The 24,666-nt window shown below is 42.0% G+C and overlaps 1 protein-coding gene across 1 annotated transcript in view; it reads right to left on the bottom strand.

Moving 5' to 3' along the window:
- Window positions 1-1,384: 1,384 nt before the first annotated feature.
- Window positions 1,385-24,666, bottom strand: part of LOC136610371 (olfactory receptor 5G9-like) — a 76,210-nt gene continuing 52,928 nt past the window's right edge. The window contains exons 3-5 of the mRNA XM_066589603.1: window positions 5,249-5,352; window positions 3,119-3,195; window positions 1,385-2,326 (exon numbers count right to left, since the gene is read on the bottom strand). Coding sequence (XP_066445700.1) covers window positions 1,385-2,326; window positions 3,119-3,195; window positions 5,249-5,352 — 1,123 coding nt within the window. The remainder of the gene's footprint in view (window positions 2,327-3,118; window positions 3,196-5,248; window positions 5,353-24,666) is intronic.

The following is a 24,666-nucleotide window of genomic DNA, read 5'->3' as shown; positions in this document are numbered from 1 at the left end:
CTCCTGTGCAATGAACGTAACAGAATGTTTTTGTTCACAACAGCTGCATATTTGAAAGCTTGCTGTAACATCATGTATTTCTGTTAGCCATTAACCCTTTGCAATTCAATTTTGGATTCAGGGTTTCCTTATACAATGGCGCCGTCTGCTGGCTTGAGCCAGTGCTGCAGTATGTGCCATGCCAGGAAGGCCCCTGACAACAGAGCAGCCAGCAATAGACAGTAAGAATACCCTGTCGGACATCTTCCAACACCTAAACTGTATAGGCTTCAATCAGAATGTCTGAAGACGTCAGACAGTGGATCGGAAAGTGTTAAAAGGTATATCTACAATTTGGTTTCTATTACTGAGAACAATCACACATTGCTCTACTGGCTAACATGGTACCAAATCTTTTTTTACTCACTAGACAGGGACCGTGATTCTGCTTATCAGCTGCTTGCTGCATCATCACTGCTTTCCTATTTCAACAGATGCCACAGCAGGGCTTCAATAGCCCTCAGCCCAGCAGGGTCCTGAGAGTACACCCAGTATGTATCTGACTACTGCTGACTGATAGCCATTTGGCACTTATGTATAGTACCTCTCTGTATACCCTTAGTGGGTGACATAATGGCTGCATCAATTGCTCATCAGGAACAGCACTCTTTATCAAATGCCCTCCAGGTAGATGTCACAACAATCTTATTCAGTTTTATTTAAGAAAGGTCCTTTTATATTTCATGGTAACCAAGTCCCTCTCCACAAAACCAGCTCTAGGAAGGCATAGGTATTCCATATTCAGTCTAAATCTATAGTGTACTAGAGTAAGATGCATCAGATTTTTTAGGCAGTGCACAAAAGTCTAAAAGAAGTCACAAATTGTTGCAAAAGAAAGGTATTCACTAAAATCTGTGCCTGTTTTAAAATCCAGAGAATGGTGTAAATCACATAATAAATTCATCTAATTGTGTGATAAGTCTGATATACAGAAACTTGAGTGGCTACATCAAGCCATGAACTCACTAGGACTCGGTGAACTTCTTATGGTTTTTAGGTCACAGACACATCACCTTTTGTGTTGCCTTCTACTATTTGGCGATGTGGCAGGGCTACCTATGTCACTGCCAAAGTTGCCATGTAGCACTACCCTAATGGTTCTTGTCAAGTTAGATTGTAATGTTGGAGAACACCCATGGGATCTTGGACAGCTGCTCCATGCAGAACATTTCCACTTTAATGATAATATTTGGTCATCAACTGTCTGTACATAGTTGTTTTTTTTATCCATATAGGGAAGCTACCCTCCATTTGGTGGAGCTGCAAATGCTTTATAGCATCTCCAATGTGTATGCTAAGTTTCCCAGAGGAGTACTGCATGGCCAATAGGTCACCCGATGACTTCTTATTTCTCTGTATAGACCTTTGAATAAATGTTTACTATTTTCATTACAGCCTTTCTTATATCTCTATTTCTTAGACTGTATATAAGGGGGTTGATGAAAGGAGTAAATACAGTATAGAGTAATGATAGGAGCTTACTAGTATTGAAGGTTTGCTCTTGTGTTGGAAAAATGTAAACACCTAGCAGACTCCAGTAAAATATGGTGACCACAATGAGGTGGGAGCTACAGGTGGAGAAGGCTTTATGTCTACCGCTACTGGTTGGAATTTTTAATACGGCAACAATAATCTTGACATAAGATACAATTATTACTGTGGATGGGATTATTAATATAGGGGAACCTAGTAACAGAATTTCGAGGTGAATTAGAAAGGTATCAGAGCAAGCAATATCCAGTAGAGGGCCTACATCACAGAAAAAATTATCAATAACATTTGGTCCACAAAATTTTAACATTGCTGACGCAACAGAAGAAATCAATGCAGTGGAAAAACCAAAACACCAAGCGATGATGATAAACTTCACACAACACGTTCTTGTCATGAGAGAAGAATAACGGAGGGGATTGCAGATGGCCAAATATCTGTCATAAGACATCACTGTGAGGAGAAAACATTCAAATACTACTGAGGTACCAAAGAAATAATATTGTGTAATGCAACCAATGAAAGTAATGGTCCCCCCATTAGTCATCAGGATGTGGAGCATGTTGGGCACAATATCTGTAGGTAACAAGATGTCACTGATGGACAGCTGTGAGATGAAGTAGTACATTGGAGTGTGGAGGTTCTGGCTGGTGGACACCAGGATGATGATCAGGAGGTTCCCGCATAATGTTCCACAGTAAACCACCAGGAACAGACAGAACAGGAAAACACGTAAAGATTTATTAGCTTGAAATCCTAGAAGGAAAAACTCTGTTACCACAGTCAGATTTCTTTCCTGGGTTTAGAGAGAAAAAGCACCATTATAACATTATTCAGTATCTACCAATATCAAGTCATACAAATACTTTATAAGGAACGCACCACTAAACAGATGTTTGACCTAACTGTCCAAGGAAGCCCATTCCATGATATAAATGGAGCTTGAGAGAACTGCTCATAAGAGAAGGAGGGCCATACATAAATGTAGAGATGTGCTGGTGCCACTTGAGAAAATGTAATGAACATTGGATGTGTGACAAGAAAGCAACCTGAATGAGTCAAGCTGGGCAAGTGCTGCAGATCCTATTATGAGGAGTAGGGCCAGTTGGAGTGTTGAGCAGAAGGAATTGCTCTGTTTGCCATCCGGGGCACAAGCTGGAAAAGGATTGAATACTGGCAAAGGCAGTTTTTTACTAACTATACAATGGTTACCACTGGAATATTGACTGACAATGGTTTGAAAGAACTGTACCTTAAGAAACATAACCATCAAAATTGGCGCTTTTCAGAGTAAAGTTCCAGTTTGTCTCAAGCTTGAGTTTGTCTGTGTGTATTACTGCACTAAGTTGGTGTCAAGACTGGAGTCCGGGCAGGTGGAAGTCCCTAGTCCTACCCGCAACCCCTGTCTCTACCTACTTGCCTCCCTAGGCTAGGCCCCAGGACGACAACTTCATGATGAGGAAGGTGCAAGACTCAGTAAGCAAGGCTCCTACGTAAATTTTAGCTCTGGGGTAGATAGACTGACGAAGCCAGCATGCAATGGAGTAGAGTCTACCCCAGAAACCTCAATCGGATGATCTAAACGTACCAAGGAACGAGAATTCTGAGCCACAAAATCCAAATTAACAACATTGGCTGCGGCCCCGGAATCAACAAAGTCTTGCCCTGCACGAGAGAAAGAACTAAAATCTATGGCGCAGGGTAAGGACATCTTAGGCACAACTGGGAGTACCTTAGCTCCTAGACAGTCCTCCCAACAACTGACTAGGAGCGGAAGTTTTCCTGCCAAGGCTTCATCCCGCAGATAGCGATCCGATGACCAGACTCTCCCTAATACAAACAAAGGTTCTTTTTTAGCCAGTATTCCCTTCGCTGTTGAGTTGAAATTGTTCCCAATTCCATGGGTTAAGCGGAGGGAGGTGAAGTAGTCAGGTTAACAGAGGAGGTGGCCAGGTGGACCGGACTGGTCCTTACGGATCGTCTGGCCCTCAGTCGATGGTCAGCTTGAATAGCTAGTGACTTTGCTTGCTCCAGGTTATTGGGCTCAGGAAGGGCAACCAGCAGATCCTTGAGGCCTTCGGATAGGCCGGCCAAGAGCAAGTCATTGAGAGCTGATTCATTCCACCCTGACTCAGTGCAGTCTGAATTGGGAGCAGTATTCCTCCGTCACCTTCCAACCCTGATGCAAGGACAGCAGTTGAGAGACAGCGTAGGCAGCACAGTTGGGCTCATCATAGATTTGACCCAGAGCTGAAAGGAAGGCTTCTAAAAACTTTCATGTGGGAGAGTCAGGGGGTAAAGAGAGAGCCCAGTTTTGAGGATTTCCTTAGTTTGGAAATCACGATTTATACCCTCTGGTACTCTGTGACAGAAGAGTGGGGTCACAGATCAAAAAACAGCTTGCAGCCTTCCCAGTAGGCAAAAAACTGTTTCCTCTCACCAGCAAAGATATTAGGCAGCGTAGTCCGAGACTCAGAAATTGTCACTGGAACAGAGGAAGGCTGAACCTGGGCAGTAGACAACACCCGTTCCTGTTGCTGTAAATGGGTAGTCAGGTCCTAAACCAGGTTGATCAGGGCCTGGACCTGGTTTGACAAGGCCATGGAAGGGGTTAACATAGTCTGACACTCTGTGGGCCATTGTATCTGTCAAGACTGGAAGCCGGGCAGGTGGAAGTCCCTAATCCTACCCCCAACCTCTGTCCCTACCTACTTACCCCCTAGGCTAGGCCCCAGGGTGACAACTGGGCGACGGTCCTTAGGCTCACTAGGGATGCAGGGCAGGAGTCAGACTAACAGACAAATGCAGGAAAACAAACAAACGAACGTGGTGCAGGCAAAGTTGAACTCAGGTCCAAAGCAAATGAGTCAAGCAGAACATCAATTCTGGGTATGTAGCTAGAGACCAAACATACACTGGCAAGGTCAAAAGGGAACTAAGCAGTTTAAATGCTGTCAGAACTCTCGCCCCAGCAGCTGATTGGGGCAGGGAGCCTGACAGCAGCAGGACCAATCACGGGGCGCTGTGAGAGACAGCCCCCAGCGCCTGCAAAAGAAAGGTAGAGACAGAGCAAGCACGCCCAGGTGTCATAGCAATCGGGACGCGGCACAGGAGTACCCACCGCATCCCCAGCAACCCGGCTACCTAGACGCCTGCCTCCTAAACACATGAGCGCATGCCCAGAGCCAGCATCCAGGATTACGGCGGTCAGGGGAGATCACAAAAACCGTGGCTCCCCTGCGCCACACCCTGGCAGCCTGGGTGATAGGACCAGCGGTGCTGGCATGGAAACCCTGATAGTCGCCGGTCATGACAGATGGTTTCTGCAGAGGAGCATGCATGGCCATTTGAGTCTCCTCATTCACTGTCGATGTGCTCTGTCTAAGGAGAAAAGATAGCCTTTCTGACATTCATCCCAGGCCTCTCACTAGCAAAGCCAGACTCCTACTGGAAACTGATAAAGGGCAAATACCCTGAAACAAATATCTGTGCATGGAGTCTGGCTTTGCTTTTAATTCCCAGTCATTGTTGTAAGGCTTGTATAAAAAGTCTGACTTTGGCTTGAAGGATGCTGCCTTTCAATAGGTGGCACTGTGGAGTTTTTATTCAATCTCCCTTATTTGCATGTTACCCAGAGGAGCGTACATGGCCATTTGAGTCTCTTCACCCACCGCCTACGTGCTCTTCCTAAGGAGAAATGATAGTGTTTCTGACATACCGTTTAAGACAGTGACACTAGAGAGATATAAATCATACATTCTAAGATGCTGAAGGGGACACCTAAATCTGGCCCACTTTGCTTTCTCTTCTACTTCTTCTCCACTGGAGGAGAAAGAATAAATTATTAGAAAAAGTAGAAGAATATACAAGCATGCTAGCTCAGTCGTTACCATGGTTTCCTTACAGTGTTGGGGTCAAAGTTCAAATCTCTCTAAGAAAAATAGTTGAATGGACTTTGTGTGTGTTTTTTTTTTTTTTGTCTTCTCTCTCTCTCCTCCAGAAAAGACCAAGCTTGGTGGCTCAGTTGTTTGCACTGTTGCTTTGCTGTTGTGGTTTCAAATCTGACCAACGGCAATATCTTAGTTTTTCAAAGTCCATGCAGATTCTATCCTTTATGTGATTTAAGTCTAAGACCTCAGCAGTAAAAAGCAACAGTGCTAACAGCTGAGCTTCATTCATCGAAAACTCACACCTCTTCTATTTGTAAAACGATTTTCTGGTGATTTTCTCAAAAGATTGGCTTGGGATGACCCAATACCAGAGGCGGCCCTCCGCCATATACAAAAACACTTTTGGGTCACACTGTCGGCGGCCCCAGTGACCCCTGACTGTACGCCTATGTACAACCCTTTTAAGATTCTTTTAGTATGCAGATACCCGTTGTGGCTGCTAGTTATTTTAAAATATCACCTTGAACATATTTGCTTATGACGTGTTATATATCTACATTTACCAAACCTGATCGCCTTTATAAAGGGATCTTAACTCCACTAAACTGAAGATGACGTTAGCTTTGATCCCCTTTGCTCTGTGCAGCTCTGGCTGTGCTCTTGTGTTTTGCAGACTGTAGAGCCAGGCTCACATGACCATGTGTTCATAGCGTGCACAATGTATGCACAGATAATATATGATAATAGGCAGCAGTGAAAGTACACTGCTATTCACTGTGCCACTCACACCTGCGTATGATATGCGCATAAAAATGAACGCAGCTTGGGTGCATACCGAACACAATGCATATACAATTACTATGTGTATTTGCAGAATTTTTTATGCATGTTGCTAGGAGACATTGGAAGAAAGTTAAGAAAGAAATCAGAAAGTTGTAGGCATACAGTGCAGGACAACAAGTAGGGACCACCACACCCTTCCAAGCTCTTCTGTGTGATTATTAGTAAGTCCAGAAAACCTCCACATTAGATATGGGTAAATTGATTGCCTGCATGCAGGACCCCCCAGTGATCTGGGACACCAATTGTCCTCATTATCAGGAATGAAATGCACAGGCACGGCTTAGGATGAGCTGGCATCCCAAATGTACAGGCCTCCACCCGCAAGAAAGAGTTATGTGAGTGCGTATTATTTTCCTTTTCTTGGAGTGATTGCATGCAGGCTATGTGGACACGACTGTCAGCTTTTTTGGTCTTTCTATTTTGTTGGAATACAAAAATGGAAATGGGAAAAAAAAGTAAAAAACATTTTTTACCTTTATACTGTTTTAATAGCTTTTGAATTAACAGAAAGGTTTACAAATACTTTTGTTCTGTTATCTCTTCTTAACTAGAAGAAATATTACTTAATCCGGCACTTAGCCAATCAGAGCCAGCGCTCGATGAACCAATCACAGCCATTTAATGAATCAGAGGCAGCACTTCCTGGAGGCGGGGATTTTCAAATTCCCAGCCAGGAACAGATGCAGAAGACAACTGCCGGTGTGAGGGTATATATATATATATTGCCATATGTTCTTTATACTTTTATACCTATATGCAAGTTTTATTCAATTCCAAATGAGAAAAAACTTAAATGTCGCCTTAAATCAGATATGCCAAGGTTTTGCAAGAGATGTTCTAGAAGTTCAGAGAAGATACCGAACCAGACGCAAGGACGCATGTACTTGGCCGATTTCCCAGAAGCCCAGAAACAAGATATCAAGATGTTCAAATGTACATAATTTTCACTGTCTTAGGCCGGACTTCTTAGAATTGTGTGGGTAATTCTTTGCACTGGAGTTAATTGAATACGTGATTTTCTGTATAAGCCAGAGGCGCCTCACTGTCTCAGTCCGCAAATCCGGACTGCCCATATATGGTTATGAGCCCATCACCCCCTAGTGGTGAGAGGGCAGAGGGTATAAGATCTCATGTAATCTGTAATAAAGTGCGCAGTTTTTTCTCCCGTGTGAGGAGCTAGACCAGACTCCTGTGTGTGGTGTCTCTTCTTACGGCCGGTAACGGGGAAAGTGGGGTGGGGCCGATTGGTGTTGCACTTAGAATTTTAACCCTCATAAATGGCGCCCAACGTGGGGCGGTAAAATCGGAGCTTACAGCGCAATTCACCCGGATCCACGTCACGGAGAAAGCATCCTGCTGCAAACCGAGCCTGATCAACTCACTTAGAACTCCAGGTAAGACAAACATATATTTATGTTGTGTTTTATACTGCGAGTCTTGCAGCGGGATGGACTATCTGTGGTTTGTGACCGGACGGGTTGGGTTAAGAGTTCTACACGGTAACTCGTGTGGGCTCCGGGTTTGCCGTCATGGACCACTGACCGTGATATGCGCACCAATGGCTCACCCGGAAACTAGTCTGTAGTTTATTTGTACTTTGAAGTCCGTAGCGTTTTAGCGATAGTGGAGATTGTTTGTTGTATCTGCAGAATTTTTTTTCTCTTACTTTTCATTTGATCTCACAAGAGAAAGGACCCTCAGGTTAGTTTAGTTAGTTGTTAATGGTTTAGCAGAGAGGGATGCATTTTGTGAGATGTCTCATAGAAAGAAGGGACTCTCGGTCGGTTTGCCTTATATATGGGGCTAGCGATTTGATTTCAGAGAGATGCATTTTTATGGGACTGGTTCCATAAGGAGAAGGGACCCTCGGTTGTCTGCCGGTATATAAGGGGCTGACAATTTGAAAATTAAGAGGGATGCATTCTATGGAGCGTGTTATTTTTTGTTGTTTTTGTTGTAATATGCGTAAGACCTTATTAAAGAAGATAGAGCCCCTCAAGGGCTGCCGCCATGTGGATGAATCTGTAGAATGTAAGAAAACTCTAATGAAAATGTGTGACACCGACCGCATGGCAGATTACAAAATGGTGTCTTGGAGGGAGGTCTTTAGGACCGAGAGGTGCCTTGGAAGATCAAGGTTTGCTGGAGAGAGATAGATAGTCAGAGTAAGTTAAGTATATACACATTATTTGTTTAAGAAAGTATCCGTAAGTGAAATGTTGAAAAGTACAGTAAGTGATCAAGAGGGCGTCAGGAGAGTGTCTATTGAAAGTTATATTGGCAGTTAGGTAGGGGAGAAAAGTGCTGAAGGAACAGGCAAGTCGATAAGTAAGTTACAATGCACGTGATTTGTTGGTAAAGAGAGATGGAAATGTGTATAATACAAGATAGATAATAGATAATATGTATAATCCATACTAGGTGGATATATATGTGTATATATATATATACTGTATGTGCAAATAGTGCAAATAGTTAACAGCTTGCTTTTTAGGGGAGAAGAGTCTGTTGACATATAGCTGCGAACTTGTGTTCAGTCTCTGTGTAGCCTTCCAAGGTCAGGAAGATAACAGCGAGAGAGAAAATGTAATAACAACCTTGGTTAATATCTTTGCTTGCTTACAATGAATTGAAATGAATTTAATTAGTTATACTGTCTTAGTAGGCAGGGAAATATAGTAATTTCTAAGTTATATTCTTACTTATACAGGGGTTGAAAATGAATGTTGCAAGGTCCCAGGATATGTGTTAATTATGAGTTCAAATGTTTTTTCAATAGGGTATCTAAAACTTATTCAGCCTGTGTTTCATAGTCGCGGAGAGATAACGGTTTGTTTTAAAAAAGGGTGGGGGCTTTCAGAATTCACTCCAAATTCAGGGTCACAGAAACTAAATACTTTAGCGTTTAATACAGCATATAATAGCTTCAGTAGATAAGAAATATAGAATGTCTCAGTCACTCAGCAAACTTTTTTCACATAATTTGTCATAAATGGCGCCCAACAATCTCATCTCAATAGAATTATGTACTTTATAATAGCACTCACCTGGGTGTTTTTCAGCTGATGTATGTATGTTTGTCAAACTTTTTTTGTCCGTGCATCTGTATGTACTGGTACACCTCAATGAGGGGGTGACGGAGCAGACTTGAGAGCATGGATGGATGAGAGTTGGTGATGTGGACGTGTGGACGGTTAAGCTGAAATGGTTCTGAGAAGACGGACGCAATGTGCCAATATCGAAGGGGTGGAGCTAGATGATGTAATAGTACGTAGTAATGTTTCATCCTTCTTGTCCAAGGGAGGGGTGAGAATTTTGAGCAGCTAGTTTTTTGTTTAGTTTTTTTTTTTCTCCTGTCTGAAATTTAGATAAGACTGCAGGCAGGAACAGACTAATAATGAATTCACTTAAAGGGATATCACATTTCCAATATTAGTAGATGTTTTGTAGATTATTCTGCCCTGGTGTAACTCATGTTTCTGTTATACATGCTAACTTTTTACAGGCCTTATCTGCTTCCATCAAATCTTTTTACAATGTTATACTACCTTGAAACCGGGTGCTCTTGTTCCAATTGCGTACCCTGTTTCAAAGGGGGGGAGGAATAGGCATAGGTGATCTAGGTATTGCAAGTCAGCCATTTTAGGTATTGCAAATCAGCCATTTTTAAATTTTTTGCAAGTCATTTTTTAATTTTTTAATTTTTTACAACAAGATTCTGATCTTTTTGAAATAGAATACCAGCCTGATTGTCTAGCAGTGATGCAACAAGAAAATTTAAGTTTTAAAAAGTTACTGAAAGCCCTTGTTAATAATGCATATTTTGAGTTGTTTTTTATAGATGGTACCCAGGGTGATTGACGACTCCACACTGGATATACAGTGGTCACACAACAAGATGTCCTAAAAAAGCAGAATGTCTCCGCATGTCGCAGTACAAGAAGCGGAATTAAAAGCCCTCGCTGAGGCGTGTGGAGTGGCCACAGTTAAGACGGCAAACATTTACACTGACTCCCGGTATGCATTTGGCATAGCTCATGATTACGGCCCAACATGGAAGGCCAGACAGTTTTTTTACCACAGCAGGACAGCCAATTAAAAATGTTGCAGCGGTGCAGTCTCATGGAGACCCTACTTCTACCTGACAAGGTGGAAAGCTCACACCAATTCCTACACCGGAGAAGCAAGAGGCAACGCCATCACAGACCACACAGCAAAGGCAGCGGCCCTCAAGCCGTGGAAGAAAGAAGAAAAGAAGAATTTGACAATAATTTTGGACTTTGATAATAATTTTGGACTTTGATTTGAACTTGGACTTTGATAAAAACATTGGACTTTGATATGCTAAAGACTTTACAGTTAAGAAAAAGACAAATGGACTAAAAAGGGACGGCGTATGGTGAACAGTCAACAGCACTTGCCCACCATAGTCCCTGTGCCCCATGATGGCCCAGCTGACGCACGAAAAGACGCACCTCTCAAAGCAGTAATGATGTCGACGCTTGAACAAGGACGGGTGGCTCCTTGGTTTTCTGTAGCTGCTGCATCATTTGTCCAGTTTTGCATGATCTTTGCCGTAAAGCAACAGGGCAGAAGTAAATTTGCCACATCACACTTGCCTAGGCCACTCTACCCATTTCAGGGATTGCAAATTGGCTACACTCAGCTCCCACTTGTTGGGAAGCATGAATATGTGCTTGTTGTTGATTTCTTTTCAGGTTGGAGACCTACCCTGTTACTAAAGTAAATAAGCAGGTAACCGCACAGAAGCTCATGAATGAGGTAATCCGCAGATACGGGGTACCGGAAGTGATTGAGTCAAACAAAGGTACACACTTCACAGGTGAAATAATGCAACACATCATGTCTGTTTTGGGTATATTCCAGGCTTTTCACACACCCTACCATCTGCGGAGTAGGGGGAAAATAGATACAAAAGGCAATGAAGAAAATGGGTAAATTTTGAATTGAGTGTCTTTCATTAGTTTTTTCTTTTTCTTAGGAGGATACATGCCACAGTAACTGAGCTTGGGGAATGATTTTCTTGTTAATTTTGTCATGAGCCTCTCCAAGGAATTGTTAGTAATGCATTCTGTAGTCTCTGCTTTTATCTCAGGTCCTACAGATGAGTGTCACAATCTAAAACCAGGTGACAGGGTCTATGTGGAAAAGTTTGAGCGAGAAACCCGGTTTGAATGTCCTTACCAGGTGTTGTTCACCACCCCAACTGCAGTCAAGCTCGAAGGAAAGCCCACTTGGATCCACACTTCGCACTGAAAAAACTAATGATCCTGCATATCCTTTACATGCTATAATGTGGTACAATTCCTCTAACACACACCTTTGACTACTGTACACTAGCCCCCTGTTTCAGAACAAATTAATATAATTAAATGTGCAATATGAAGACTACACTGAGGGTGAGAATCCAACACCGCATCGTGCTAAGAGAGAAGTTGACGTTCCTGGTGGTAACTTTAATCCACATGTACACATAGATACAATAGGAGTGCCAAGGGGGGTGCCAGATGAATTTAATTCTAGAGATCAGGCTAAAGCAGGTTTTGAGTCCGTATTTGCTATTGTCACTGTTAATAATAATGTAGATTGGATGAATTTTATCTTTTACAATCAGCAGAGGTTTGTAAACTACACCAGAGATGCTTTACAAGGGTTAATAGACCAATTAGGGCCCACTGCATCCATGGCATTCCAAAATAGAGTGGCCGTGGATATGATTTTAGCAGAAAGAGGTGGGGTATGTAATTTCTTGTATGTGTATTTTCCCTTTGATCAAAAAGAGTATGAGTAAGGGACTGGATAATGTGACCAACGTTTTCCTTGTTTGAAAAAAGATGAAGAGCCAGTTCCGATAATGCCAATCACATACGTTACCAGAAGAATGGAGAGATGGACTAGTACTGTGTCTGCCTCAGTCTCATAAGATGGACTGTCAGTGGACTTCCCACTTGCCTAGGGAAAGTGCAGAAGACCTTAGGTTCCGGCGAGGGCACACCCTGCGGGGTGTTAACTCGTACAGATAGAGGGTATGGAGGCCCGGAAATAATCCCAGGGAATCCATGGCCTCCTTCTGAGGTGAGGTAGGGATCCCTTCCCTTTTAGGAGTAGGGACTTACGGGCAGTGGAGAAACCCTGACGTAAGGGAGAGACGACCGAGGAAGAGTGCAAGGTCTGATGCTTGATCTCCATATTAAGTTTTTTAGGGGGGTTTGTGAGGGTATATATATATATATATATATATTGCCATATGTTCTTTATACTTTTATACCTATATGCAAGTTTTATTCAATTCCAAATGAGAAAAAACTTAAATGTCGCCTTAAATCAGATATGCCAAGGTTTTGCAAGAGATGTTCTAGAAGTTCAGAGAAGATACCGAACCAGACGCAAGGACGCATGTACTTGGCCGATTTCCCAGAAGCCCAGAAACAAGATATCAAGATGTTCAAATGTACATAATTTTCACTGTCTTAGGCCGGACTTCTTAGAATTGTGTGGGTAATTCTTTGCACTGGAGTTAATTGAATACGTGATTTTCTGTATAAGCCAGAGGCGCCTCACTGTCTCAGTCCGCAAATCCGGACTGCCCATATATGGTTATGAGCCCATCACCCCCTAGTGGTGAGAGGGCAGAGGGTATAAGATCTCATGTAATCTGTAATAAAGTGCGCAGTTTTTTCTCCCGTGTGAGGAGCTAGACCAGACTCCTGTGTGTGGTGTCTCTTCTTACGGCCGGCAACGGGGAAAGTGGGGTGGGGCCGATTGGTGTTGCACTTAGAATTTTAACCCTCATACCGGGAATCGGGGAGAAGACGCAGCAGAGCTGGACAGAGCTTCTTAGGTGATGTGTTCTTTTTTATGCAGCTAGGCCTTATTTTAGGTCTTTTACAGTAGGATGTCCTACTGTAAAAGTTGCATCGCACAGCACGAAGACTGCGTTTTTGTGCGATGCAACAGAGAGGAAGGCTCCATAGGGAAACATGGGCTACAAAACATCACGGGCATATCTAGCAAACTGCGTTGTTTTTGTCTCGCAATGTCGCATCAGAAATGTGAAGGAACCCATAGGAAAGCATATGGGCTTCACATACATGGGATTTGTAGCACTGTTGCATTGTGAAGATCACACAATTTTGGCGACTATGTGAAACCGGCCTTACACACAAAAGTAGGAAGCAACATAAAAATAAATTAAAAACCATGGGCGATAGTGCAGATTTTTTTGCAAGGCTTAAGTGAACACATCGCACATGAGAATGAAACCATTGAAAATCATTGGTTTCATAATCATGCATGTTCACTCACTCTCGTATCACAGAAAAATCTATCGTCAGTGTGTACGAGCCCTTAAATGACCACACACACATTCTCAGGTTCTATCTGAACAGTGCAGAGAAAAGCTCGCCACTAAGTGGTAAGAATCTCACAGGCACATTCGACAAAATGATGAGCCTGTGTGAGACAATTAAAAAGCTGCTTCCTGGTATCCAACCCTCTCTACGGAAAGGGTTGCACAACGTGGGTTATCAGGCCAAAGTCCTCATCCTTCACAATTACAAATGGGGCTGGTGGGCCTGAAGAAGCAGGAAGCACACGTAACAAGGCCAGCTAGTTGGAAAAAAGCTGCTGCTCCATTCTGCAAGCCCTGAAAATGCGAGCATCTGCAGCTCTTTCATAAGACCTGATATCAACAATTATAAACTGATAGTTACTATCAGCCAGAGCCAATGAAACTACTGAGAAGTAGTGTTTCTAATTGTAATATGGGGACCTGGAGTGTGGTGGCTTCTTCACACGGATGTGCTTGCCATTCAGGGCCCTTCTGCAGTTCAGAAACTACAAAGCAGCTTTAAATGCATCTGCAAAGCCCACACAGGCTGGTGGAGAGGCAGAAAATGTTGATGAGTTTTGGAATTTCCTTTTAGTTCACTTCTGGCACAATATCAGTATAATTCTGATGGCACTTAAGAGCTGCACTTACATGGAACCGGACAGAAAAGACCAAGGGGTAACTGAGAATACTGACTACTGATGTTCTCAATGCCAGGACGGAGCTATAACAGTACTTACAGTTGATGCATCCATGTATTTGTACTGATGAGAATCAATGTGTGCTGTTGTTGGATGTCTTCTTACTCCAATTCGAATATATTGACAAAGTTTTAGAGAATCGTCCCAAATGAATCAGCGTGTGAGATGATGTGTGGATATCACCACATAATGCAGTATGAACACCTCTATATATACACAGGTGAATGGAGGCCACTTGAGGATATTTTTACTTCTCACGTCTCCTGCGTCTCCCTCCACTGAGAAAATAATATATAGCAGTAATTATCTAATTGTCTCCAAGATCATTTTCTCCAAACAAACAGGAAACAGGAAAAAAATTGCATCAGACTGACATCAGTGTAGGAGACAAAGCTTAAAAACTGTAAGAAAAAGTTGAGGACAGTAAAGTAAAATAAACTCTAAAGGTACTTTTATTCTCTTATCGTTTAGAATAAGGCCTCACGTCCACGGGCAAAAGAAGAATTAAAATCCGCGGCAGATTTTAACTCTTCTCCTGCCCGCGGATCCACATCCCATAGGGATGCATTGACCACCAGCGGGTAGATAAATACCCGCGGATGGTCAATAAAAGTGATTTTTTTAAAAATGGAGCATGAAAAAATCTGGACCATGCTCCATTTTCATGCGGGTCTCCCGCGGGGACGGCTCCCGCGGGCTTCTATTGAAGCCTATGGAAGCCGTCCGAATCTGCGGGAGACAAAAATCAGATTTTACTCACCCGCTCCAGTTCTTCTCTTCGCCGCGGCGCCATCTTCTCTCCGTCGCGGCCGGATCTTTTTTCTTCGGGCCGGCGCATGCGCGGGGCACGTCACCGACGTCATCCTGCGCATCCGCCGGGCTGAAGAATGAAGATCCGGCCACGACGCAGAGAAGATGACGCCGCAGCGAAGGAAGGATCCGGAGCGGGCGGGAGGTAAGTGTATTCTGATTTATTCTTATTTTCAGCCCTCATGTCCGCGGGGCAGGAGGGACCCGCTACAGATTCTCCATGGAGAATCCGTAGCGGGCCTGATTTTCCCCGTGGACATGAGGCCTAAGTCCTTACATGCATGAATATGGAGTCGTAATACATCAGCGAGCAGGACCTTCTACAGGTTTCACTAACATTAACTCCTTGATCCTTTTGTATGTATGCCCTCCAGCATTAGGATTTGTATAGAGCAGAACAGCTGATACCCGCTGGCAATACCCTCAATCAGCGTTCACATTTATCGAAGCTATTAACACTTTAAATGCCCTGGTAGGCACTGCATCAAAAGTCTGGTATGTACAGTGGGAGCTGGGCTTTTTTTCTGGTAACTCGCTCTTCATTACAACTCAATTGGAAAACATGTTATTTAACCTACATGCTGAACACTATAGAAAAATAATAGCAGAAAATTGCCAAATTGATAACTGTGCTTATAGGATTTCACCTCAGAACAAATGGAACAAAGAGAGATCCACAACCTGCTAACAATAAAAACTACAGCCCGACATGCAGAAAGTGACCAAAATATGATGTTCCCAGAAACTGCATCAATGAATCTTCAAAAAGAACCCTTCATACGGGTGTATTGATGTGGAAAGAGATAATGTTATGGGAAGAGCTGTAAAAAAGATGTATTTTTATTATTCCAAAAGTAGTAAAACACAAAAAACTATATCAATTTGATATAGATGTAATGGTATTGCTGCGGAGAACAACATTATATTATTTATACTGTGCGGATCATGCTGTAAAATCAAACCCCTCTTTCTCCTGCAAAATATGCTGTAATTGCTGTTTTTTTTCCATCACCCCCTTATCTGTCCCTTGAGTGGTGGGTTTCTTACCACCCTGTCAGACCCACCAGGGCAGGTTTTTAAAATGGGCCAATTATTTATTTCAGCTAATTTTCCAGTCGCATTCCAAGAGCCATAACTTTTTCATTTTTCCATTGACACAGCCATATGGGGCTTGTCTTTTGCGGGGCGAGTTGTACTTTTTAATGGCATCATTTTTGGGTACATATAATGTATTGCATAACTTTTGTAAAAAAAATTGTAGGGAGACTGGGGGAAAAAAAATCTGACATTTGTTTTTTCTTCATTTTACTCCACTTATAATTTTTTATAAAAGTTTTTCAACACATATGGTACATCAAATAGAACCATTGAAATATACAACTCACTCTGCAAAAAAAACCAAGCTTTCATACACTGACGTCTATAAATAAATAAAGGTGTTACGATTTTTTTAAATGGGAGGAGGAAAAAACGAAAATTAAAAAAAAAAAAAGGGGCCATGTCATTAAGGAGTTAAATAATGTACTAACTTCCTTCTCTGGGTCATTACGATGCAGGGATAGCACATGTGTAATTTTGTTTTTAATCTTTTACAAAGTAAAGGGAGAAGGGTACGGTTTGGGCGGTTTAAATTTTTAAATAATTTTTGTACTTTTTTTTACTTAAAAACCATTGCTCCCCCCTCCTGACACACCATTGTTGCCCCCCCCCCGACACACCATTGTTGCCCTTCTGACACGACTCTGTCCTTCTTCCCCCTCAGCCTGACTCCTTGCCCCTGCCACGGCACTGACCTCTCATCTAGTCCACTAACATACACGCTGCAGCTGTCCCTGCGGGTCCTGAGTGGTCTGTGCGGGCACTTTGTTGCACTGATGTGCGTCAGTCTGCTCCGTCCCAGCTGGCAGGTCACTCACTGCAGTGATCGTGGATCCCTCTGCTGCCGCTGCTCCCGGACTCTCCACTCCACTGCCCCTGTCCACCGATGCATCTGGCTGTGCCTCTCTGACAGTCGCCTACTCCAAATTTCCACCGTGTAACCTGTCTAAGGGTATTCTGTATGCTGTGAATGTTGTGTTTGAGAGTGTAAAAGACTGTGTACTCAAGACCGAACAACAGATTTTGTGAGGGTTAATTTGTAGTAGGGTGGCCTTGGGCTGTATAGCAGGACACAGTGTGTTCCTATAAGCTTTGAGGGAGAACACCTGGGGCATACTCTCCTATGTAATAGTGCATGGTTTGCCATAATACACTTGGAGAGCAGGGCCAGGAAAATTTAAAATAGGCATATTTACTTGTATGATCAAGCTCGTTATGTTCTCATATGTGAAAAGGGATGCACGTGGATTATAGCCATGGTGTTTGACGGCTGGATACTCTAAATCACTCCAGCCATGGAAGAAAGAAGAAAAGAAGATACTGACAGCATGAGTCAGAGGCAAAAACTTGGACATTGACAAAAATTTGGACATTGATATGCTAAGAACTTTACAGTTACAAGCCAGCAAGGAAGGAAAGTATAAATGGACTAAAAATTGGAGCAGCAGAAACAGGACAGCATATGGGGAACAGTCAACCGTACTTGCCTACCACGGTTCCTGTATCCTATGATGGCGCAGCTGACGCACGGAAATACGCACCTAGTAAAAGCAGCAATGACATCAATGATTGAACGAGGACAGGTGAGTCCTAGGTTCTCTGTAGGTGCTGCATCATTTGTCAAACTTGCATGATCTCTGCCATAGGCGAGTCAGGACAGAAGGTAAAGGTGACCCAAAGACACTTGCCTAGACCACGCTACCCATTTCAGGGATTGCAAATTGACTACATTCAGCTCCAACCTGTTGGGATGTATGAATATGTGCTTGTTGTTGGTTATGTCTTTTCGTGTTGGAGGCTTACCCTGTTACCTAGGTAAACGAGTAGGTAACCTCAAAGAAGCTGATGAACGAGATAATCTGCAAATATGGGGTACCAGAAGTGATTGATTCAGGCAGAGATACTTCGCAGGTGAAATACTGCAACACATTATGTCTGCTCTGAATGTATCCCAGGCCTTTTACACACCCTACCACCCATAGAGTAGTGGAAAGATGAAGAGACTGAATGGCACGCTAAAAAGCAAGATGCTTAAAATGACATAGGGAATAGAGCTACCCTCACCAGACTGTCTCCCAAAAGCCCTATTCAGTATCTCCCTACGAGATTCTGTTTGGGTCAGCCCCAAGGCTAGGTTGCTACTATCCCCAGTAGTTACAATTGCAATCTGATTTCCCTTGCCAAAGCACTAACTAAAGTCTATGCACAAGTGTTCTCTTCCAGACCCAGAGGTAGACACCGGCACACATGTCTTGCAGCCTGGGGATTTGTCAAAATGCAGCCAAAACTTTGTCAAAAATGCATGACAACGCTGCTGAAACTGCAATAAACACAGCATTGAAATGCAAATGCCTGTGTGTGGGAGGCCTTAAAGTGATAAAAAGTAGATATACATGTATGATATCAAAGGGCGCAGACTTTTTTCTGTTGCCCACAGGTTTTGGCCAGCACACAGCCGCAGGTCATGTGATGCCATTTCCACATCTCCTGCCTGATGGTACATCAATCACTGCGGTCCACTTGGTGCCAGGGGGGCAGCACTAAGTGGCCCGGAGGGTTGGAGGAGCTCTGAGTTTGCCAGGATCAGATGTGGCTGCTTGGCTGGTTCCAGTGTCTGCGCCAGTGGAGTGGGTCTTGGTTAGATTTCTCTTGCATACATGCTACTGATTTTGGGGTTTTCTGATGCAGGGGTCTGTGGCATTTCTACTGGGTGTGAACATTCCCCTAATGTATACATTGCTGTATACGCAGATTTTGTAGATGATCTAATGCTTTGCAACAAAAGATCTATATGATTGTAAACTTTCTTAATCTTTAATCTTAATCTTAAAATTTAATAAACAAAAGAGATATCAAAAGACATCCAGACTATCAAGAAAGATAACACCATGAATGGCATTTAAGAAGAAAAGATACAAACAGGATATACAAATAGATACAGAAAAGCAAGACAATATTATACTTAGCATGTATGGTAAGTAGAAAATCAATCTGGCGGGGAAATTTGATGTTCTTCTGCCACAGACATCGAGAGTAGACTTGGGCTTGGACCCCTTGGGCTTCCACCCCACACTCCCCCGTTCCCATACCTAGATCGTGCTGCATACATGATCTGCCCCTTGGCGTAATTTTTCCAAACAGGACACATTTCCTGCACATGAACATTTGTTTGTAGCCCTGCAGGCCACTCTCACAAACACTGCTTTTTACTGCTATTAGCGCGGTGTCCTGAGTGCCATACTAACCGCGGTACAACACTCCCAGAGATTTTAATGAGCTTACTTAAACCTGCGCTCGAACACGGTGTTTCTAACGCTGTGATTTTCGAGAGCTGTCTGTTCTATTTTTGCGTTGTCGTGTTTTTTAACACACCTCCTCAAAACGATTGAGGGGGAGCATTAAAAAGCGCTGTCAGACGCTGTAACCTGTGTTCAAAAACGCTGCTCGAAATCCTGGTAAAAATGCCACAATTTCAAGCTGCGTGTTCTGAACACGTGTCTATCTATCTATCTCATATCTATCTATATACTATTTATCTATCCCATATCTATCTAGATACTATCTATCCCATATCTATCTAGATACTATCTATCCCATATCTATCTATATACTATCTATCCCATATCTATCTATATACTATCTATCTGCTATCTATATACTATCTATCTATCTCATATCCATCTATATACTATCTATCTATCCCATATCTATTTATATACTATATATATATATATAATATAATAATATATATAATCTTTATTTGTATAGCGCCAACTTATTCCACAGCGCTTAATATCTATCCCATATCTATCTATATACTATCTATCCCATATCTATCTATATACTATCTATCTCACATGAGATAGATGGTATATAGATAGCAGATAGATAGTATATAGATAGATGGATGAATACATAGATAGTATATAGATAGATATGGGATAGATAGATAGATAGTATATAGATAGCAGATAGATAGATAGATAGATAGTATATAGATAGCAGATAGATAGTATATAGATAGATGGATGAATTGATAGTATATAGATAGATATGGGATAGATAGATAGATAGATAGTATATAGATAGATATGGGATAGATAGTAGATAGATAGATAGCAGATAGATAGTATATAGATAGATAGTATATCGATAGATAGATAGTATATTGATAGATCGTTCTTCAGATCGTTCAGAGATGAACCACAAACATGATCTTTCATATGTTTAGGTAGGTATATGAAAGGGTTAAGGCATGTTTCTAGCTGATCTAGAATGCTAATTACATCTGTCAATCTATCTATTCCAGATTTCTCATATTCTCCACTTTTCAGAAATTATTTATGCCTGCATTGAAAGAGTCAAAGAAGGTTATAAACTTGTACTCCCAAGTTCTTCTTTAATGTTGAGATTTGAAGTTGCGTTTTAATATAGTAACCTTCATATGCTCTATGTTGTGTCCATGACTAGAACAATACTCGGCCATGGGTAATTCTGTGTTTAATTGTATGGCGATGAGATCTCATCTTGGCTTTCAGTTTCTGTCCTGTTTCTCCAACATAAATGCCCCCAACAGTACATTCACTGCCCCGGATCAGGTTCGCAACATTAGATGTGGAACATGTGAATGTCCTGGGATCTTATAGTCCTGCTGTGTGTTGGGGATTTGTATCCTGTTCACAGTCCGTACATGTCAGCAGGTCTTACAGCTCCTTACATTACAGGGATAAGTTCCTTTTTTGTGTCAGGGTGATTTGGAGAGTAGGGTGGAGAGTTTCTAGTTAATAATAGCAGATAAGCAGGTTACATAGGAGAAACACTGGGCAGGTTGGAAGAGGGGTTGTGGGAACTGTAAATTGAAGCTTTCTTTAATATTACTGATCCAGTGTTTGAAGCATGTGGCAAAATCTTTAGTTGACATGAAAGATGTAGAAGGGGGCATCAGGGGAAGGAGAAGAGAGTTAAAAGTGTTAACAGTGAGGTTCCTACAAGTGTTAGTTTCATGGTTGAGGGGACAGTTGAAAATACTGTAAGTAAATTGTGGTCAGACAGGAGGAGCAAGGTGTATGAGAGGTTAGTTAGTGAACACAGGCACGTGAAGATAAGGACCATGTATGTCCCTCTCTGTAAGTGACCATGGTGGACTATTGTCACTACAGTACTGGACAAAAGTTTTAAGCAGAGGTGGAATAAATGTTGCTAAGAAAAGATGCTTTCAAAAATAGAACAGGTCATCAATAGATGATCGTCAGGGACCCACTGCTCGGATCCCCACAAGTCAACTAATCCAGCTTCTGCTGTTGCTATCATTAGAATGGAACGGGAGTTACACCAGCAATAACAACCTGGGTTGCTGTCGCTATGCTCAGCACTTTCTGCTTCCTCTGCTGTCCACAGCAACCATAGGAATCAGTTGATCAGCGGGAATCCCATCGATGCGTCCCCGACAATCATCCATTGACGACCTGTCGTCATCTATAGAGAAACTTAGCAGACTCCTGAAATACCCCTGTAAGGACACGTGATTCATGTGATGTCTATTAGGATGTTATAAAAGGTTTGCTTATGCTGTGCTGTAGAGAACCCTGAACATGTATTTGTTTCTTGCTCACATACACCTAATTTTGGTGCATTCATAAAATATTAAAATCTCATTAAAAAAAAATTGAAAAAAATACAAGAGGCCAAGGTACACAGCCACTCCCATTGTCTGATTGTTATTTCTCCGAATTTCCTACAAACAGGTGAGAAAGTACAGGCTCATAACATGAAAGAATCTGTCTCAAAATGGCCGCTAGATACAAAATGGAGCATTATAAGATGTAAATAAGCTTGTGTGTAGTGAAACAATAATTCAAGCAGAAATAGCTTTAGAGCAGTATATTCGGTGCAATGTCTAATGATGTGTCTCTCTGTTCTTTTTCATGAGAACCAAGTCTGGACACAGTTCTTATCAGAAAAAACCCTCCCACAACCTCCAGAGAGACTCGGACAAAGGAACTGACTGTGCTACAACCACCTGAATAACAAAGTGAATACAAGGGAGGACCAGGGAGGACCAGATAACGCTGAAGAGAAACAGACGCTTGAGAACATAACAGATTTATTCTCACTACGCTGATTGTTTTAACAAAGCACAATTCTTGATGTTTTTTCTAACCCAATAAGATTAACCCCATGACTAATGACGTATTCCTTTCCTGTATTAGAACTATACTCAGTCAAAAAACGCTCAGTGTACGCGCCTTAAGCAGAGTGGGCTGTATACTTGCCGCGGCTCATCTCTACGTACCTGTGGGAGCCAATTACTATAAATCATATAGTTTTTGGCCTCTCTGATGCAGCCAAGTACGAACTAATTTGGAACCTAAGGCTTGAAAGGTTAATGTGACCGGTCATGTGTAACGGTCCTTAACACAGGTACAGCAGCAAGGCATAAAGCTCAGGACAAGTTGCATTTTTCCATGGTACTATTTAATGTACCATATAATGTATTGAAAAACTTAAAAATGACATGATAACTTTATTCTAGGGGTCAGGATGATTACTACGATATCAAACATATATAGTTTTTTTTGCTGTACTACTTGTAATTATTTTTCAAAGATATTTATTTTTTTTTACATTATTTTCTGCCTGCAATAACTTTTTATTTTTCTGTCGACATAGTTGTGCGTAGGCTCATTTTTTGCGAATAACCACTTTCTTAGCTCAAACTTAGAATGACAGCACAGTTAGTAACAGAGTAACATCGTATGTAAGGCTGAAATAAAACATGTGCATATAGTTCAGCCGATTGCCCAGAGGATCCGGAGGAAGGCAGAAAAACTCCAATGAGGTAGAAACCAATTTTCCTCATTTTAGGGGAAAAAAATCCTTTCTGACTCCAATCTGGCAATCAGAATAATGCCCGGATCACCACTCCTTCTGAAAATATTAATGATTATAACAAATAATATTGAATCGCTCAAGAAAGATGTCCAGGCCGCTATTGTACACTTTTTTTTTTTGAGTCTTCAATCACTATGTCCTCAGACAGAGAGTTCCATAGTCTCACTGCTCTTACAGCAAAGAACCACATTCTATGTTGACGTAGAAACCTGCTTTCTTCTAGATGTAGAGGGCACCCCCTTGTTACAGTCCTGGGTATAAATAGATGATGGGAGAGATCTCTGTACTGACCGCTGATATATCTATACATAGTTATTAGGTCGCCCCTCTGGGTATTGTAGTCCATCCATTCCATTTATTACTCATTTTTTTCCCCTCTCAAGCTCTGATATGTCCTTTTTGAGTACCGATGCCCAAAACTGTGCACAATATTCCATGTGTGGTCTGACCAGTGACTTGTAAAGAGGAAGAACAATGTTCTCGTCATGTGCCACTATACCTCTTTGATGCACCAGATGATCCTATTTGCCTTGGCAGCAGCTGCCTGACACTGGTTGCTTCAGTTAAGCTTACAGTTAACAAAAAAACCCAAGTCCTTTTCCGTATCAGTGTTCCCCAGTGTTTCCCATTTAGTGTGTAATGGGGACATTTATTTCCTCTGCCCATTTGCAGTACCTTACATTTATCAGTGTTAAACCTCATTTGCCACTTTTCTGACCCCAACTTATCCAGATCCTCTTGCAATGTCCTTCTTTCCTCTCTTGTGTTAATATCTTTACATAGTTTTGTCATCTGCAAATATTGCTATTTTACTGCACAATCCACCTACCAGGTCATTAATAAATATATTAAAAAGAATAGGGCCCAATACTGCCCCCTGTGGTACTCCACTAGTAACAGCAACCCAATCAGAGTATGTAGCTTTTATAACCACCTACTACTTCCTATCACTGACCAGTTACTTACCCACTTACACACATTCTCGCCCAGACCAAGCATTCTCATTTTATATACCAGCCTTTTATGCGGCACAGGATCACATGCTTTGGAAAATTCCAGTTCAGTAACTTCACTTAATTTGAAATTGTACTTAGTAAAGAATTAGGAATATTTTTACAATTCAAGTCATATAAAATCTCTCGGCAACCATATGTGGTTTTCAGCTTGCATTTAGCGGGTTCTCTAACAAGCACATGGCCTATGATTTGACCAATGGCAGATGCATCCCTGTCACCTGTAAGGGCTCCTGTGCAACAAACGTAACAGAATATGTTTTTGTTCACAATAGTTGCACATTTGTGTGTGCTTAAAATCCATCAGAGTTACAGGCTCTACCATTTTTTTGTTTTATCTGATTGCATGTGTGTGATAACTTCATAGATAGCACTCTATCCTAGGCAGCAGAGTTTATAGCTTTGTCTCCGCCATTATGCGGTGTCTTTGGACTGTTAGTGCTTGTTGCTGAATGATTGGGATCTAAGCGCTCTCTCCATTCTGGGATCTTGATCCTTTTATAGCATAATTATTTTTTGCCAGCTAGCATTCTATCCAA

Source organism: Eleutherodactylus coqui, chromosome 2 (assembly GCF_035609145.1).
Source record: "Eleutherodactylus coqui strain aEleCoq1 chromosome 2, aEleCoq1.hap1, whole genome shotgun sequence".
NCBI classification, from domain to species: domain Eukaryota; kingdom Metazoa; phylum Chordata; class Amphibia; order Anura; family Eleutherodactylidae; genus Eleutherodactylus; species Eleutherodactylus coqui.
Note: the sequence above shows the minus strand (reverse complement) of the source record. Positions and strands in the feature narration are given on the sequence as shown.